The sequence below is a fragment of the Eulemur rufifrons genome, chromosome 6, assembly GCF_041146395.1.
Source record: "Eulemur rufifrons isolate Redbay chromosome 6, OSU_ERuf_1, whole genome shotgun sequence".
In the NCBI taxonomy this organism is placed as follows: domain Eukaryota; kingdom Metazoa; phylum Chordata; class Mammalia; order Primates; family Lemuridae; genus Eulemur; species Eulemur rufifrons.
In genome coordinates, this window is record NC_090988.1 from 74,208,802 (window position 1) to 74,228,203 (window position 19,402).

At 41.2% G+C, this 19,402-nt stretch overlaps 1 protein-coding gene across 3 annotated transcripts in view; it reads right to left on the reverse strand.

Moving 5' to 3' along the window:
* Nucleotides 1-4,521, reverse strand: part of LGR4 (leucine rich repeat containing G protein-coupled receptor 4) — a 93,203-nt gene extending 88,682 nt beyond the window's left edge. For 2 of the 3 annotated variants that reach the window (XM_069471204.1, XM_069471203.1), the window contains exon 1: nucleotides 3,839-4,521. In XM_069471204.1, coding sequence (XP_069327305.1) covers nucleotides 3,839-4,023 — 185 coding nt within the window. In that variant the 5' untranslated portion in view covers nucleotides 4,024-4,521. The remainder of the gene's footprint in view (nucleotides 1-3,838) is intronic. The other variant, XM_069471205.1, reaches the window with a different exon arrangement.
* Between the last annotated feature and the right edge of the window lie 14,881 nt (nucleotides 4,522-19,402).

Sequence of the window (19,402 nt, forward strand, 5' to 3'; positions counted from 1 at the left end):
GGATACACACACTGTGAAGGTTTGAGAGATTATGACTAATTATATGGAAGTGAGGACGTTGAGTAACTTTTTGTACAGTATCCAAATTACTGAAACAGAGTGATTTTATTTTCCAAGTGTTAAGCCATACCCACAGGAAACAAGCAGGACTATTCTACCCTAGCAAAGCGCCTTAGCTAGTCATGCATTCTGCAACAAGTCTCCATGGCAAATTTCCTAACACATACTTCTAAACACAAAGAACTCCTCCAAGTGAGTGGTAATAAATAGGCTTGTGCAACTTCAACTAGAACAATATTCTGCTACTCCTGGGATCTTTCTATGAGAGGATCATAACATTATCACCTGGCCATCCTAAAATTGTATGAGAAATAGAATACCATAGAACTTCTGGAAGCAAGAAACAGCCTTAGAGACAATCTAGTAAATTCAATTGCTTCATTTTTCAGATTAGGAAATTCTCACCAAAAAAAAAAAAAAAGTGGAATGACTTGCTCAAGGCCACACAATTACTCAATGGCACAGGAAGGCTATGATCAAGGGCTCGGATCAACCACTCTCTTCACGAAGCCACACAAGTAGTCTTTATAATCTTACAATTTAGCACCAGACATAATCTAGCATATGAAAATTTGTGCTCCAGGTCTATATTTCCCAAACTTTGTAGCAATAACACACCACAGGGCTCATGTACAAGTTCCCCTCCCCATGTCTTCATCTCTTTCTCCCCCATTCTTGGAATGTAGGTCATTAAGAGTCACCTTATTACCAGTAATATAGGAATAATCTTGAATTCTTTTGATAAAATAAACTTTGGAATTTTAATATTAGTAAGATTACTGCCTTTAACACACCTCAGGATGAACTGTGATAAGCCTGTGCATTGTGACACAAGATTGAAAACTGGTGTTCAGAAACAAATAATCACTACAGGTGCAGCAAATGGTGAGAACACAGGAATCCCATCAACAATACTAAGGATTACATCTGACTCTGTCCCCAGACTCCCGTAAAGCGACTTTCAGCAGGAAGTAGACACTGTTAGATTGAACAAGTTTAAACGAGCCTAAAGGAGAAGAAAGTATCCTCTCTCTGGGCCCTTCTCAAATCTGGACTAAAGGCTAAATGCTGAGAATGCTGAATGTGACAGTCCCACCTGGGAACGGTGTCTGAATTCCATGCTCCAGGTCTACTCTGCAGCGTGGCCCTGCATCCTCATTTATTCACTCCAACATTTTTAAGTGCCTCCTACGTGTCAGGCTCTGTGGACTCCGAGTGAAATAAAATTCCTGCCGTCAGTCCCCAAGTCTCTGAAGTGGGATGCACGACCCCCCAGGGCAGGTGAAAGTACTATCACTGGGCCAGCCATAGAGGAATGAGAAGAAAATAAAGAACTCTGATTATTATACTCTCATCGTTTTAACTTCTATTTTTGTGTTTGTAATTTTATGTATAACTAAATAGGCTGTGGTGCACACATGCTCCAGAAATTAAGAATAGGTGAACAGAAGCTCAGGGACCACGGATCTAGTCTCTTGATGTGTGAGTGGGGCTCACTAAAGCTGTCATGGGAGGGCAGACTGGAAGTACTTGGAAAGACACCCCAGGTGATTCCAAGGTGTCCTTTAACATCACCAGAGTGTGCAGACTTGCGGCACCGGCCCCTCCTCATAGGCTTTTGAGAATCACTGGACAGGCTGGTTTTCTTAAAAGTAAAATGCAAATATACTGCCCTTCAAAACCCCGTCAGAAAGGGTGATCATATATTTTTGAGGGCAAAATGAGTACTCAGATGAAATAAGGATTTGACAGAATATACAGTCACTCACTTATAGGTCACCTATATAGATGGTAAGCAAACATAACACATTTGCTCACCACCCCAGCTCAAAAACTGCTATGATAATGCTAGTTTAGGCACTCTAATCTAGACTGGTAAAAATTATTTCCCAAGTCATGAATAGTACAAGGCTCAAAGCTGAAGATACAACATTTCACTACCTCCAGTCAGTTCTACAGGAAGGTGCCTGATGCTCTACAGAGAGGAACATGCTCTCATAACAATGTGATATTTCTTTGTGGTTTAGGTACTAATGCAAAACAGCCCTTTTCCTTACCGGGAAAGTCTACTCATTAAAGCTCAAGGAATCTACTAAACAACGTCTTTACAACTAGTCAAAATAGTAAAATTTTGACTTTTCTATTATGTGGAGAGTCTTGAAAGAGGTTCAGGTAAAGGCATCCTTCTTTCTCCATGAATTCCGTAAAAGTTTCTAGAGAATTTGGGGAGAGAAATAGCCCCATCTCCTCTATCCAGGTCTTCTTTCCCTCACTCAACCCACTTCTGCTCAAACTTTCCCACTTAATGTAACTTTGTGAACAAAATGCTCTTGACTGCAAAGTTAACTTTCTGGTGAAAAGTTAAACCTCACTGGGCTAAAGAAAAATGACTTCAAATACAAAACTAACCTCACACAAGAGGTGTGGGTGCTGGAGGAGAAAGAATGAAACAGGTTGCAAGACGGCAAGCCTCAACGCTCACTAAAAGTCCATCCTGAGAGGGCAAGCAGAACACCTTGCTACCACCCACCTGGAAATACACCAGTGCTCCGGCTGCATAAAAAGGATTTCTTCACAGGAACTGTTATTCCTTTAAAACTGTCTATTTCTAAGAGGTCCCTTTCAGTAGCTGTAAGGTAAAAGGAAATTCCCTGTACCCAAGGGCCTCTTAGATTCCCTTCCTCTCTCAAACAGGTCTTTCACTGCCCCTGATTTAATCATTCAACTGGCCACACAGCACAAGAAGGAAGAACAAGAGCACACAAGCCATGCACTCAATTACCCTATTCTTCCTCTACTGGTGGCATTTGCCAACACCACCTCCAACACCTATTTCAGATTCCTCTTCTTTTCTCAAGGGAATGTCTAAAGCTCTCAAGTCCCCGTTAGAGGAGAAAGATTTTAGGAGTCAGAAACTTTTGAGTGACTCTCCAGACCTCCAGCAGCCGAAAAGTTCCTCCAGTTGATTAAGGCACAGCAGAAAACTGCTGCCCACCTTGTGCACTGGGCTTGAGCATTTGCTGCGGAACTCTGCTTCTCGTGCTCAGGTCTGCATTCCTTCTTAAAAAGGCCTTGTTGGGTCAGAGTACTTTCACCGAGAGGCCTGAAATTCTCCCTTGTTTTTCTGACTCCCGTGCGTGCTCCAGAACCCTGGGCGTTTGTGGGTGAGTCCAGAGTGGAACTGGGCCGAAGTGCCAAGTCGCACTACCTGGATCAGGCCAAACTGGAAGGAGATTCTCCCTGAGGTACAGGTGTTTCTTCTCCCCGTATGCTGGAACCCAGGAGCCCAGGTGCTTCCCCACGAAACGTGCCTCGGTCTGCAGACTTAGGCCAAGTTCTCGGCGCCCTCACCCCTGCCAGTGGCGAAACTCTTGCCAGCTGAGCATGGGCCCGAGTGAGACGGGAAGGTCGCGTGAAAAGGCTGCCAGGGGCAAGCGTTTCCAGATTCTTCTCTCCTTGGCTACAGATGCATTCGGAGTCCGGCGGGGTGGGCGGCTACTGGGCCCATAAAGTCTGGGAAAAAGAACTACTCACTGCTCGGACCCAGACTGACAAAGTGTGAAAAGCCCGCGGCGCGGGAGTGGGTGCCAAACACCCGCCCCCCCCTCAACACACACACACACACACGCACACGCACACGCACACATACATGCACAGGTGACCGGCGTCGCCCCCCTCCCCGCGCCGCGGAGGGTGCGGTGGGATTGACCACTGGCTCCGCCCCCGCAGCGCCCCCCGCGAGTCCCCCATCCCCGGCGTGCCCGCCGCCCGCACTCACAGCGCTTGGGTGAAGGCACTGAGCCCCTCGGGCACCGCCGTCAGCCCCTTCCCGGAGCAGTCCACCCGACGGTCGCCGTCGCAGCTGCAGGGCGCCGCGCAGAGAGGCGGCGCCGCGCCGCTGGGCCCGGCCGAGCCGAGCAGCCCCAGGGCGAGGAAGCAGAGCAGCCCCAGCGGGCCCGGCATTGCTGCGGCCGCCTCCCGCGCAGGCCTCTCCCGCGGCGCGGCTCGCTCGGCGCGCCTCCGCTGCCCTCCGACGCCCCCCGCCGCCCCCGGGCAGCCGGCCTGCGGGCTGGGGCGGGGGCTCTCTCCCTCGGCGGTCCGCGCGGGCTCGGCCCCTTCAACAGTGCGCCGCAGCAGCGCGGGGACGCGGCGCTCCGGAGTTTCGCCCTTCCCGCTGCTCCATGGAAGCGCAGAGGCAGACCCGCTCCTCCGGCGGCTCAGGCCAGCCGGGCTGGCGCGGCGCAGCTGCGGGGGCCGCGCTCTGCCATCGCACCCGCCTCGCTGCCCCCGGCCTCCCGCCGCAGCCGCGCTTCAAGGTTGCGGAGCGCAGCCTTCAGCCATGCCGGCCCCTCGCCGCAGCCCCAGCCCCGGCTCTCGCACAAACACCCAGACTCTCGCCCGCTCTCTCCCCGCCGCGGCTCAGGCTCTTCCCGTCCTTTTCCCTTCTAGGGTTGCACGCTCGGGTTCCCAAGCCCCCGGCCGCTGGGTTATGCAAATCGCTTAGGTACATGCAAAACTAACCCTTCTCCCGGAGCGCCATTGGCCCGGGGAGGTCTCGAGCTCATTACTATGCAGGCAGAGGAGCCGCCATTGGCCAAGAGTTGGGCCAGAGGGGCGTGTTTCTCGGGCGTGAGTGACAAGGTGGTGGTGGTGGTGGTGGTGGAGTGGAGGTTCAAGGCAAAATCCCTGACTTGGCTGGATTTGCGTGGCAGGTTGCGGATTGAAGATAGAAGGATAGGAAGCCGAGGAGTCTGGTTTTTCCCTCCCCCACCCGTCTTTTTCTTCCCTCTACAGAAATTGGAGTTCCTAAATTGGATGACCTGAAAAGTAGAACTTGCCTCCAGCGTTCAGTTAAGTTTCAAATGACTCTCCGCTGTTCCAAAGGGCGAGGACGTCAGGAGCTGTGCAAACGGAAAAAAAGATTTTGAAGAGGAGGGGGAAAGTTTCCCTCAATCTTTGGGTTTCAGCTAGATACTGAATTACAAGTGCACCCCTTCCAGTGCCTCACTTCACCTGGGATCTTTTCACTCATCTTGATGTACACCTGGTAGCTTAGTCGTAGCAATTAATCATCCCTGATATAGAGAGTGTTTTCGTGGCCGCAAATCAAATTGCTTTCTCACACACTTTAAAATCCTGAAACACAGGGATGTTGTAAGGGTCAAAAGGAGGTGCTATTTCTGAACAGTGGACAATTTCTCCAAACAACAAAACGTTTGAGTGGGAGGTGACTGACTACCGCTGAGAAGCCAACAGCAGCAGCAACCTTGGTGTCAGGTAATTATCAGCATTCTCTCTTCTGGACTTTGAGTCCCTATGGCCTAATAGGCCCCGAAGAATCATGATCTGAACCAACTACTGTTTCGTGGGCGCCTCCTTTCTTGCTTTCTGCTATACCATTAAGTTGTTTTACTCTATAGTGGAGACGTTCTTTATAAATAAATGAAAGCAAGCAGAGTTTTAAAATGTCACCATCATATAAAGTTAACTAGTCATCTCATATAAATAAAGACAATGGAAACAAAATGATGCAGACCTGTAAGTGTAAAATTAAAAATTGCCATCATCTTTGTATTCAGGAGTTTATCTTTAAAATAATGGCAGGTTGGGCACATGACTAACATATATTTATCTACATATGAGAGAGTCAACAAACATAGACATGCCTTCACTTCACATCTTTCCTCTCACCGTAGGGCAGAAAGACAACTTCAAGATAGATGGACAACCCTGTGGTTTTATAGATAAGAAATCTGAAGCTCTCAGCTACTGTGCTCTGCCCAACATAATCACGGAACGGTTCCTAGGTTCCTAGGCTCCTGGCTCCTTGTCTGCTTCTCTTGGAGCCTTCCCTAAATTGGCTTTCATTGTCTAAATCATTTCCATTATTTTCTAGCAACTGTCATGAGCCAGTGAAATGAGACAAAAATTGTAAAGTTAGTTTCTCTAATTGATTCCTTTAAGACCTTTTTTTAAACAACACTAAAAAAATGACAGAATTCCTCTTGCCCAGATAACACTTTCTTCTGCTGTTTTGAAATAACAATTATAAACTATCCTGATTAATTTTATTTCTGCCAAATAACTCATTTCCTTTCTTTTAAAGTAGTGGTTTTCAAACTTTAGTGAGCATAAGAATCACATGCAAGGCTTGATTAAAAAATGCGAGTAGGGCCCAGGAATCAGCATTTTGATGCACATTATGTAAAAGTGATGCAGGTGGTCTGTGAACCACACTTGAAAAACTTTATTCTTTGTTTTCAAAAAATAAAATCTTATAGCTGGCAACTTAGGTGAAAGAAGAGATGTAGATTTTGTTGAAGAGTAATTTCCTATTGTCTATCAGATACAGAAGGTAAGAAAGGAAGATTCAAATTTGTAGCTTAGCCAAGAAGATAAAATATCAGGAACAAAGGACTTGAGTAGGGAAGAGAAAAGGTAAGATCTATTAAAAAGTGTTAGTATTTATTATAGTTGCTACATTATGTGTGCTTTGCATTAAAGATAAATTGGCCAATTAGTCTTCACCTCTTGGATAAGATGTCCCAAGAGAACATAAAGACAAAAAACAAAAAAATGAATTATTAGGTACTATCCCAGATAACTAGAGACAAATGATCAGCTCATAAATAGACCATAAGGACTGAGAAGATATGAGGATGAATCAAATAAAAATTTGGTGGCAATCCAAAAATAAACTTAATAGAGTCTCTGCCTACTGACTGGTCCCTCTTCCTAGTTTTTCATGGCTGTGGATGAATAAATTTGTAGCATCCATAGGCTAGATAAGAAGTGGACCCTGGCTGCAGCACCTCTGCCTACACCACCTGGTGCATTTGGGCAATGAAGAAAGTACCCTCTCCTGGTGATGCTTGCCTTGGTGTCCTTGTGTAAAAGGCACAGGGCTCGTTGGCTGCTGGACAAGCTGGACTTCGGCCCCATCACCTCCTCACCCAGGAACTCTTGTAAACATAGAACCTGAACAAGTATATGCAGAAGCCTTACGTGTTGGGTGAATGGTCCAAGGTGCTCTATTAAGGCAATAAAAACTCAGACCCAATAGGGGCTCTCAGGGAATGCTATAATGATTGACTGAATAAAGTTCCAGAACATACCAAACTTCACTTTTTATGAAATAGTTCCAATTTATAACAAGAAAAAAGAAATCTGCCTTCACAGCAGCCAGCTTTAAGAAGATGTTAAAAATGTGAAGCTCCCTTTGCACACCTCCCAATCCTTTTCTTCTTTCTTTCCGAGAAATAAATACTTTCCTAAACTTTATAATTAATTTCCGTGCATATGTTCATGTGAATTTATTATAATTCATTTTTTGTAGGTAATATACATATTTTTTCATATGTATATATCCCTAAACAATATATAGTATTCTTTGTCTGTATAAATAACATTCTGTACTGTTTTGCAACTTGCTTTTTTCACTCAACCTGTGAGCTTTATCCATGTTCATAAAATAGGTGGCTATTGTTAATTCATCTTCATTACTATACAGTATTCCATTTGTAGACTATACCCAGTGCGTTAGGATTCTCCAGAGAACAGAAACAATAGGCTAGATGATAGAGATTTATTATGATTATCATGTCATTATGAAGGAGAATGCCACAATCTACCATCTGCCTGCTGAAGGCCCAGGAAAGCCAGTGGTTTAGTTTCAGTCCAAACCCAAAGGCCTGAGAACCAAGGGAGCCAATGGTGTAAGTTTTGGTCCGAGTCTAAATGTCTGAGAACCAGGAGCACCAAAGTCCAAGGACAAGAGAGGATGAATGTCCCAGCTTGAGCAGAAGGAGAATGTGCCCTTCCTCAACCTTTTTGTTCATTCAGGCCTTCAATGGATTGATGCTGACCACTCACATTGATGAGGGCATCTTCTTAACTCAGTATACAGATTCAAATGCTTAATCTCTTCTAGAAACATCCTTACAGACACACCCAGACATAATGCTTTTTCCAGATGTCCTGGCATCCTTTGCCCAGTCACATTGACACATAAAATTAACCGTTGCACCCAGTATTTATTTCTCTATCTTCTTGTTTAACATTGAATTTATTTCTATTTTTTCTGATAATAATGCAATCATTAATATTCTTGTATATGTTTCGTTGTTCATATATGCAAGAGTTTCTCTAAAATATGTATATTTCCTTTATATACTTCTGTGTGTATGAGTGTGTGTGTGTGTGTGTGTGTGTGTGTTGAAGTAGAATTTCTGGGTCATGGATTCTGTAAATTCACTGTTATTAAATGTTGCTAAGGTGTTCTCAAAAGTGACTGTACTTATTTATGCTTCCCTTGACAGAGAATAAGAATCCCCATTACTCTACATCTTATCAACACCTGATATTGTAAGAATTAAGTATTTGCAAATCTAATGCATGTGAAATGAAATCTCAGTGTGATTTAAATTTCAATTTCCCTGATTACAACTGCATCTTTTCACTTATTTATTGGACATTCCAGTGTGCTCTTCTATGCATTGCCTAGTCATTTCCTTTGTCTGTTTGTTTTCTGTTGAGTTGTTCATATCCTTTTATTGTTTTATAGTAGGGATCAACAAACTTTTTCTCTTAAGGGTGAGAGAGTAAATATTGTGGGCTTTGTGGACCATATGGTCTCTGTCACAACTATTCAACTCTGCCATGTAGCACAAAAGGAACCATATATAATACATAAACAAATGGATGTAGCTATGTTCCGATAAGACATTTTTGATAAAAACAAGTGTTGGACTAGTTCTGGCCCATGGGCCATAGTTTGCCAACTCTGATTTATAGGATGCTAATCTTTTCTTGAAATCTGATTTTTTTTTGAAAACCACGTATAGGATTGTAAAAGTTCAGAAAAACATACCTCAAAGGTGATCATCTTTTCTTGCCAGTTGAGATCAAACACTTTTAAAATTCTGGTCTCCATAGTGAGCTCATGCTGATGATTGTATTGCAAAATGATCCAAGAAGAGCCCATTATAAGCTTACAAATGTCTTTTTTTTTTTTTTTTTTTTTTTTCTGGAATGAATGGCTCAGAGAGAGTCCTGGACACTTAGAGTTTACCTTACCCTTTATCTAAAAGGCACTCCAAATATTTTGGACCTGAGATAATCACCCAACCTGTGAGAAATAGCTATTGAGTTTAAATAAAAGCCTAGGTGCCAAATCACCACCTGCAGTTGGAAGCTAAATATGTACATTAAAGATATACGTACTTCTATCTGTATCTATAGACATACACATACATATATATATAGGTATATATACGTATATGTACACACACATAAACATTTCAAACCATGACAGAGTCAGGGAATAAAGAGGGAATATCAGGTTTGACATCTATTGATTAGACATCTGAGATGCATCTACACTAATAATTGAATCTTCAAGATGAGTGCTATTTCTACCATCGGTTGACATTGGATTGTTTCTATGTTCTGACTGATACCTCCACATTTGCAATTGAGGCTTTGGGATGGAGGAGCTTACAGCCATTCTCATGGTCTTAAATAAGGTGCTTTTACTCACTTGTCCTCTACTTCTGTGTCTCAACATCCCCAGAGCGTCCTGTTGTGCACAGGAAACAGCGTCTAATTTTTAGGGCTAATTTAAAATGATTATTTTGAAGCAAAAAAAATAACAATGTAAAATTGTTGACAAATTAAAAATATCCTTTTAAGCTATCCATGTGGCTGAATTTGGGCTTCTGGGCCAGGGTTACTCTACCTGGAGCTTGGGCAAGGGTTAAGGGTGGCTGGGAGCAGCACATGCCCCCTGTGCGGAGCTGATGAGCCTTGAGGACACGAGGGCTGGTAGTGAGGCTTCTGGCTGAAGGCCATTCTTAAAGCCAGGCCTTTTTCAAAACATCACTGAAAAGTCTTTAACTCTCCTGACCTGGTTGGATATCCTGGGGTCAGATAACCTTTTCAGTACTTCTGAAGATCCATATTGACCCAAAATTTCAAAACATTTGGATAAATATCAGAAATACATTCCTATTCATACTTTATGCTTTCTAAATCACATTTTCTGACCTTTTCCTTTCAATTCTAACACAAGAGGAAAATGAGACTGAAGGGAAGAACTTCTGAATTACAGATCCACATGTGGGTGCATAAACTACTGGCGAGAAATAGAACAAGGCAAGACATTAAATGAGTGTTAAAGAAACTAAACATTGTAAGAGATAGAAAAGTATACGTAGAAAAAAATAAGACTAGAAAACCAGGAAGATTACTACCTGGTCATGCTGAGAATTTATTAAGACCAAAATGCCATCACAAGGTTCAATCATGAAATTGGGAGCTTTTCAATCCCTCAGAATACCAAATAAAACTTTAAACATTTTAGAAAGACCTTAGCATGAGACAATGACTTCAAGAAACTGCTTGCAAAATCTGTGTATACTGCAATGTGCATACAGAAAACCAGCACTTGGGGTGGAGTGGGTGGGGGGTGATGCTGGCAGTGCTGATGTGTCCTGGAAAGCTCTTCTTTGTCTATATGAATATATCTGGAAAAAAAATCTAGAAAAGAAGGAGGCACTAAGAGATTTTAGACCCAAGGAGAAACTTTGAGTAGGATGTCGGGGGAAGATTTCACATTCTGTAAATTGTCTTTCTTTTCCTAACCTGGACGCCTAATACTTTCTCAAAAAAGACATTCCATGGGCTGCCCTTGGGGAAAGAGGATCTAGGATCCAGTTGGTGCAGTTTTATGGCTTGTCCCTACGTATACATTTTAAAATTATTATTTAAATAGATAATACAGGCATGTAGCTTAAAAGGAAACGTCAAAAGTTACAAAAGGATTTGTCTCATTTTTAATTAAAAAGATCTTGTATCGATTGGCACTAAATAATTAAAAATTTCTTCATTAAAAAAAAAAAAAGACATTCCCAAACACCTTTTGGGTAATTCTCAAGCTGTTTATTGTTTTTGTTTAGTGACAGCTACCAAAACTCTCTTCATAACAAGAGAAGTAGCAGTCAGGATGAATATTTTAACAATACTGAGGTTTTTGAAAATGTCTTTAAAATACTTTTCAAAATAAAAGATTCTGAAGCAATGCTTTTAAAAACACAGGCAAAATACCTGTAATTTCAAGGTTACTTTGGAAAGGGGCAAAGCAAAGAAAGCTACAGAGACTAGGTCAATGGTGCTGAATGTTAGGACGATGACAAAAATGCTATTTTTCAGGTCTGGTTCACAAAATCTGGTACTATTTACTTAAAAATCTCTCTCTTTCTCTGCCTCAAGTTAGTGTTAAAAAATATAAATTCAGTTTGTAGAACACTATAGAAGAAGTTTTAAAGAACTGATACAAAAGAGAAAATGGAAGATCTCGAGATGATAGGTAAATAGATTATACTAACTTTACCACATTGCCCCTTTTATTCTAAAATAACACAAACTTGTCAAGCTTTTCAACCCTTTTTTGGATTTTTTCCCCCAAGGAATATTTACATGCATTTATTCTTCAGAATCTACTCTGCTAAGGACTGAAGAGTTTTGATTAATGCAGGATTGTCTACATATAAGTCATCTGGGGAAGGTTTTAAAAACAGAGATTCCAAGTTTCCACCATCATTGATTCTGTTAGAGTAGTGGGTCCCTGAATTCTCAATGTTTAAGAAGTTCCTGATTCTGATGTAGCCCCATTCACCCAAATTTATGACTTTTTGCTAGAGGATTGTGCAAGTTAGGGTCCTCTGAGAAGTAGACACCAATATGAGATTACTCTCGTGCAAGAGATTTGTTAGGGGAAGTGTCAGAGAGTGAGCTGAGAGAGGCTGAAGAGCCATCAGACTGAGAGGCAGGTCTGGCCCCAGCAGAGGGAGAGAAAGAAGGAAAAGAATCTTGAATTGAAGACCAAGGAAGGTGAGTCTTAGACTGCAGTGCAGTTCTCTGAAAGTTCAGCAAGGCCAGAAATATTACCTATCAGAGGAGTCCCATGTGTCCCAGGAACAGGCCTGCCTTAGAACCTTGGCCATGCTCACTCGTTGGTTGGGACCCGCCCATAGCAAGTATGGCCTTGGCACAGACGTGGTGCAGGATTTCACAGCAGCACTGTTAGCCAGTTAGTTTCCCCACAGTCAGAGATCTGAGAGGCGCATTTCATGGCAGCCACCGGATATATGGTATGATGTGGAGTCTCTCCCATCAAGCAGTTCAGAATTCAACTTTCAGAATTTAGAAACTCAGGTTTAGAAAGAAACGTAGCACCAGTTCAATCATCTAAGACTAAACAGCATTCCTGCTATTCTGGGATACCTCTAGAGTTAGCATATGCATGCATCCATGGGTAGTAGAATCCATCTTTGGGCAGTTCTGGCTGTTAGAAAGTTCTATCTTATGGTCTGCCAAGCTCTTTCCCCTTAATGCTTGTAAAATCCTCAGAAATAGAAGGAAGATCATGTCTTAACTCCCCTCATTTAATAGTGTGCAAGCAGACACACAGAGGAGAACTAAATTACCCAAGGCAACATACCTCATTACAGACAACTGGAGCTAATATCTAGGTCAATTGCTCTTTCCATGCTATGCTTGGTTTTATTTATTTATTTAACTTTTTTTGGAGACAAGGTTTCACTCTGGTGCCCAGGCCAGAGCGCAGTGGTATGTATCATCACAGCTTACTGGAACCTCCAACTCCTGGGCTCAAGTGACCCTCCTGTCTCAGCCTCCCAAATAGCTGGAGTAGCTGGGACTACAGGTGCGTGCCACCATGCCCAGCTAATTTTTTCTATGTTTTGTAGATATGGGGGTCTCACTCTTGCTTGGGCTGGTCTCGAACTCCTGACCTCAAGTGATCCTCCTGCCTTGGCCTCCCAGAGTGCTAGGATTACAGGCGTGAGCCACTGCGCCTGTCCTTTTATTTTTAATTTTCATAGAAAAGAGAATATTTTTGACAAATTTATTGTCACAGAAAGCAAGTTAATTTCAATGTCTCAGATGGACTTTGGTTTATTTAAAAGAAGTTGCTACGTCCCCTCTGAAATTACTTTTCTCAAACATTCTGTTTGGGTGAAGATGACTAAGATGTAAAGCCAAAGATAATTTCCATTCAACTAAAGTCCATATTTAGTAGGACTGAAGACAATACTGCCCCCAAACCCTTATACTGGATGATGACTATTCATGTGGTTTGGTATTCTATATAGGTTTGTTTGATTTCTTTTAGGGTGTACTTGGGAAGAGTTGTTTCTCCACATTTACAATGCTTTAAAATGTATAAAATACATTTCAATTTTAATTTTCAATTCAAAAGAAAAGATTGGGTAACCTTTTAAGGTTAGGCCTTATCTTTGGTTAGTAAGAACTGCTAGAAAAAAAAAAAAAAAAAAAATGCTAAAATATTAACAGTAGCACTTTGGCGCCACCTCGTGGTTAAATGTGAAAACGTAAACGAAAAAGGTTATCCATGCACAGTGTGATGAATCTGTGAGGAGCTGTGTATTTACAGAAGGTGATGGGGAAGAAAAGGGAAGTGTGTGTGAGAGATTGACTCCTTCCTTCCTTAATCAGCTTTGAAATAAAAATATTCATATTATAAAATAATCACATATTTGGGGTTTTTAAATTCCAATTCTGCCCATATTTGCAACAAAGGTGATTTAAAAATGTATGTTTTAATTTTGCTTCCAGCCATTCTACTCACAAAATTATTTATATGTTCATGTTTTTACCCGAATGCTGGGACACCACACTTTCTAGATTTTACTTCTACCTCAGTGATGACTCCTAACTGCTTCCACCCTTGGAAACACTCACTCCCTGGGAGACGGGGTGAGGACCTCATCCCACCCAGGTCTAGGGAGTGAGCAAGCACTGTCCCTGCAGGATGGCGATGGTGGGAGTTCAGTCCTGGCCCAGAAAAGCCTGTAACTGGGTGGGTCAGTCTGGCCAACTTCCAAGAAGCCCATTTTCTTCTCAAGCCTAAAGTACATGCGCCTGCCCAGCCTTTACAGAACGTAAGCTACGTGAAGGCAGCGGCTTCTCTCCTGAAGTTCTCTACAGAATTTCTAGCCCCTAGAACATGACTAGCACATCGTACACGTTCAGCAAATACTTGGGGTCAGTATGAATGAATAAATGATAAAGTAATATTTTGGCCCCCATCTGCCACTCCTTATTTCCTACTGTACTTAGAACCCTAGCAGGGAGGAGAGAGACTCTTTATTGGTCCCTGTCAAAAACCCCAACTCCCCGAATATTTACAGGGGAATTCACATTGTTCAATTCTCTTCAAATGTCATCTTCTCAGTAACTTTCCTGTCCTCACTATCTAAAACAGCACCATCAGATTCTTTCTAATTGTTCTCTCAATAAGTATTGTCTACTATGTCAGGGTATCACTCTGTCACCCAGGCTGGAGTGCAGTGGTGTGATCCTCGCTCATTGCAGCCTCGATCTCCTGGGCTCAAGCGATCCTCCTGCTTGGGCCTCCCAAAGTGCTGGGTTCACAGGTGTGAGCCACCATGCCTGACCTGAGTCTTATTTTCCTTACTGCTCTCCAGCCTTCCTACCCTGCTGGACTTCAAGAAGCTCAACATCACCTAAAATTGCATTGTTTCTTGTTCATCTTTCTCTCCCACCAGAACATGACCTCCTTATAAGCAGGACTTTGTCTTGCTTACTGCTGTATCTTAAATACACTTCCCAGTACATAATAGATGCTCAATAAATACATATTGAGTGAATGATTACTTTTATGGTTTCTACCTAAGCTGAAACTCAAAATCAAGCTCATTTTGTTGAAATGAATAAACCCACAGCTGATAACTTTCTTCCCCCAACTTTTCCATTTCTTCACTTAGTCCCTTCTGCCATCTTTACCAGTAATTAAAATGCTATTTTATTTTTTTTAAATGCTTTTTGCTCTGAAGGTAATCTGCTTAAATTGCTTCCATTTTCTGTAGGCATTGATTGCTTACATTTTTTTAATTGCTTCAACCTACTTGTTAATAATTTTGTGATACAAAGTAACTCAATAGGTAGAAAGTGTTATTTTCAATGTGCTAATGCGGTTTAACAGGATAATACCTACATACTAGGGAAAGGATGCCAACTTGAAAATACCCTCAGTTGAATATCGATGTAATGCACTGGTTAAACTCATACTGCTTTTTTCTTTTTCTGGTGACACAGGGCTTTAGTTCAAAAGAGAAAACATCTAAACAATAGAAAAAGTCAACAAGAAACCTAAAAAGGCTGGGCATCATGGGCCTGCCTGTAATCCCAGCACTTTGGGAGGCCAAGGCGAGAGGATTACGTGAGATCAGGAGATCAAGACCAGCCTGAGCAAGAGCAAGACATTTAGATACAGTGGCAACTTCAGTTGACACTTGAATGAGGAGCAACCAGTTAGTGGAAGAACCAGAGGGAAAGCCTTCCGTTAAGGGGCACCGTGGACTGAGATGAGGCCCAAGAGAAAGGAGGGAATGGATTATGCAGAACATTTTAGGTTATGGCAAGGTATTTGGATTTTATCCTAAGGACAATGGAGTTTTAAGGAGGGAGCAAGGCAATCACTTCTGGTTGAATCAATGCTTTGCATCAGGTGGACGGATCATAAGGAGCCTGCACAAACCTGTAGAGGGTGAAATACGCCCAGCTAAAGACAAATCACACTCCACCTGCAGCAAGGGCTGCTGCAGAAACTTCTCTCCTCAGTGCTGAAGAAGACAATACCCTGACAATGCCAACTCCTGGTAAGTCCTTGAGTTGAGAAAGATGCAGCTGTGCAAAAACTGACAGCCTAAAATGAGGAAAAAGCCAAGGGGCTGATGGACCCAGGTGGCAACTTGGAGGCACAAGCTCAAAAGAAGCATTTCAACCACAGAAAACAAAGAACACAGCATTCTCCTCACCCCCAAGGGCCAGGAATCTCATCCTTTCTTAGTCAAAACCACTTCTACTGAAACCTCTTTATTGCACAGGGGGAAAACCACATTTAATTTTGCTTTAGTACCCATATTTGGTAGCAAAAGGTGGATTCTTTTATATATTAGTTCTCTATGGCTGCTATAACAAAGTACCACAAACTGGGTGGCTTAAGTAAGAGAAAGTCACTGTCTCAGTTCTGGAGGCTACAAGTCCAAGATCATGGCATCAGCAGAGTTGGTCCTTCTGAGGACTGTGAGGGACAATCTGGTCCATGCCTCTCTCCTTATTTCTTGTGGTTTATTGGCAATCTTTAGATTCTTTGGCTTGTAGAAGCATCACCCCAATCTTTGCCTTCATCTTCCCATGGTATTCCCCGTGTCTGTCCAAATCTCCTTCCTTTTCTTCATTAAGGACATCAGCCATATTGTATTAGGGCCCACCCTAATGACCTCACTTCAACTTGATTACCTCTATAAAGATCCTATGTCCAGATAAGGTCACATTCTAAGGTTCCAGGGGTTAGGATTCCGACATACCTTTTTCGGGGGGACATAATTCAAGCCCTAACACCTTAAACCACAAAGTTAAAGGTTAGATAGCATCTAAACTCTGGGCTCAAAAGTATGTCAAATAAAAGATGCCAAGAATAATTTTCCCTTGATTATGTTTTGATTGTATTTCTTTGCCAAATAAAAAAAATTAAAGGTTTGTTACCCTATGATGAAATGAATTACCTTCAGTAACTGCCAGATATAGGGAATTTATCCTGCTGCCAATAGCTAATTTTCATCTACTTGTTAAAATAATTTTGGAGAGATTATAACAAATTAGAAATCTTCCACACTTCCTCTTCTAAAGTTTTAAAAAGACCAAATCTTTTTGGCTGTGTCCAAAATATGTTTCTGTAGTTGATGAGAACTGGGAGAGGTTTTATACTTTCTTCTTGACATGAAACACTTGTCCGTTTCTTTAAAATTTAAAGTCCAAGGGATAAAGTTCACAAATGGGTTCTACATGAATTTACTTTATGCTCTGTATTTAAAGTAAATCTCAGAAGATTTCATCGGGTGGAAGTTATCTGCCACTAAAGAAATAAATGTACAGGCCAGGCGCGATGGCTCCCACCTGTAATCCTAGCACTCTGGGAGGCTGAGGCCGGAAGATCATTTGAGGTCAGGAGTTACAGACCAGCCTGAGCAAGAGGGAGACTGTTTCTACCAAAAATATAAAAAATTAGCTGGTGTGGTGGTGCACGCCTGTAGTCCCAGCTACTTGGGAAGATGGCTTGAGCCCAGGAGTTTGAGGTTGTGTTGAGCTGTGATGCACCCTACCAGGGGTGACAGAGAGAGACTCTGTCTCAAAAAAAAAAAAAAAAAAAAAAAAAGGTACAAAACGTGGGTCACCACTTCATTGTATCAAAATCAGATTCAATAATAGTGAATATAATGAAACTGTAATTGAAAAGTGAAGAAACTGAGGTCTAACACTAAATGTTTTTTGTGTGTCAAGCCTGGATGCTTGGCACATTTCCATGTTTTTTTTAAAGTTAATGATAGTGATGCCGTCTACTGTCTAATATCCATTCCAGTAATCCACTGTCCCTAGAGGTAGGTTATCTTTTCCTTACAAATTGCTTTTCTCATTTACTAAATCTTTACCTGGACTTATTTTCCAATGATTTTCATTCTGAATGTGCCCTCAACTCTCAAAACTCCGAGTTACTTTGATCAGTGTGGACAGATTCTGACAATTTCTTATGAATCTCATTCTTCCCAAAGTTTTCAAGCATAATTTAAAGGTCATCTGTTTTCTAGGCATCAAAAAGAACTTGCTAATTTTAATTATTTGGCCAGAATTATTTCCTTTAGCTCATAAGGTCCTGAAGCTATTTTACATGAAAAAAGGCAAATACAAAGGGTGCTATGTCAGGCACCTTTCTAAGGGCTCCACAGATAATGGTCTAACACTTACGGGCACTCTTAACACAAATGACAGATGAGGGAGTGAAGGCACGGAGAGGAAAGTAACTTGTCTAAGGCTAACACACAGCAATGGTGGAACCGGGATTCAAAGCAGAGTTTTGGGGCTCTCAATCATGTCATACTTGCCATTGAAATAACACAAGAAAATGTTTTCTTTAAATTTTATGAAAGACAAAGCAAATATAGAAATTCAAAGTCGCATTTCAGCAGCCACCATGAATTATGCTTTCACCTTAGGTAAAAGTTACTTTATACAAAGCTTTAAGAAACATATCTAGTGTGTAGTTATAGCAATTTTTTTCAAATCCAAAGAACAAGGACACAGCTCAGATTTATTTAAATAAGCCTTAAAATCAGAATTAAATTGACAAATGAAGTCATGTATTGAAAAGTGCTATTTTACATCCATTTTGGATATATTTATCACAAACTAAAAAAGTAGAAGCATAACATTTGCCAGCATTTTTAAAAACCATGTCCAGATACAAATTAGTCTGAAAGTTCTTGAAAATTAATGATTAAGCAAGTCATTTGTTTTTTCCCCACTATTTAACCATAATTGCAACAACCTTTGAAGAAACACTACTAGTGAATTTTAGACTATAAAAACTATAAAACCAGACTGTGGGCAGAGGAGACAATAAAATGTAAGTTAGAAAATTCATAAACATACATTTATTCAGGAAATGCAATTACTAGACTCCTTGATATTTCAATGATCATTCCACATTATAAAATATTCACAACATGTATTCTTTTAAGTCTACAGCAAGGCATGCTGACATTCTTTTCAGATAAGCCATAACCATTTCTTCTATTAAATGCTATAATATCCATTTTAATTGTAAACAAAGTACTTGGGCCAAATTACTTAAGTACTTCAGCAAAAAAACTTAGAAGAGGAGGACAATGATTTAAAAAAAAAAGAAACCACATTCATCAAATGCCAAAGAACTAGGCTGCTATAATCTAGTATTACACTAATGGATAAAGTGGCCACATTAGGATAGCACATAATTATCAATGACAATATTTCTCATATGCAATTTTTAAACATGCTTTCTCAAATAACATTTATTTTTTTGTAAGTTTTAAAGGCAAAGGGGGCAGAAAGATGACAGACATTAAAAATTTACATTTAAACTACTAGTAGCTATTATTTTTTTAAAAAAGGTAGATTGTAATTATTTCCCAAATAAGGTATGCCAAGTACCTTTTATTCCTAAAGAAATTACTAAGAAATATAATAACTCATTAAGCACCTGTAATTTGAATTATTCTATTCTGATACTTCCAAAGAGTCCAGTGTAATCAGATCATTCTATAATGGGGAAAACTAGTGGTTCTCACCCCTGGGTATCCACTAGAACTACTTGGACAGCTTTGAAAAAAAAGTGAGTGATTCTGATTTAGTTGGTATGGGATGAGACTCGGTAACAATACTTTTTAAAGTTCTCTGGGGC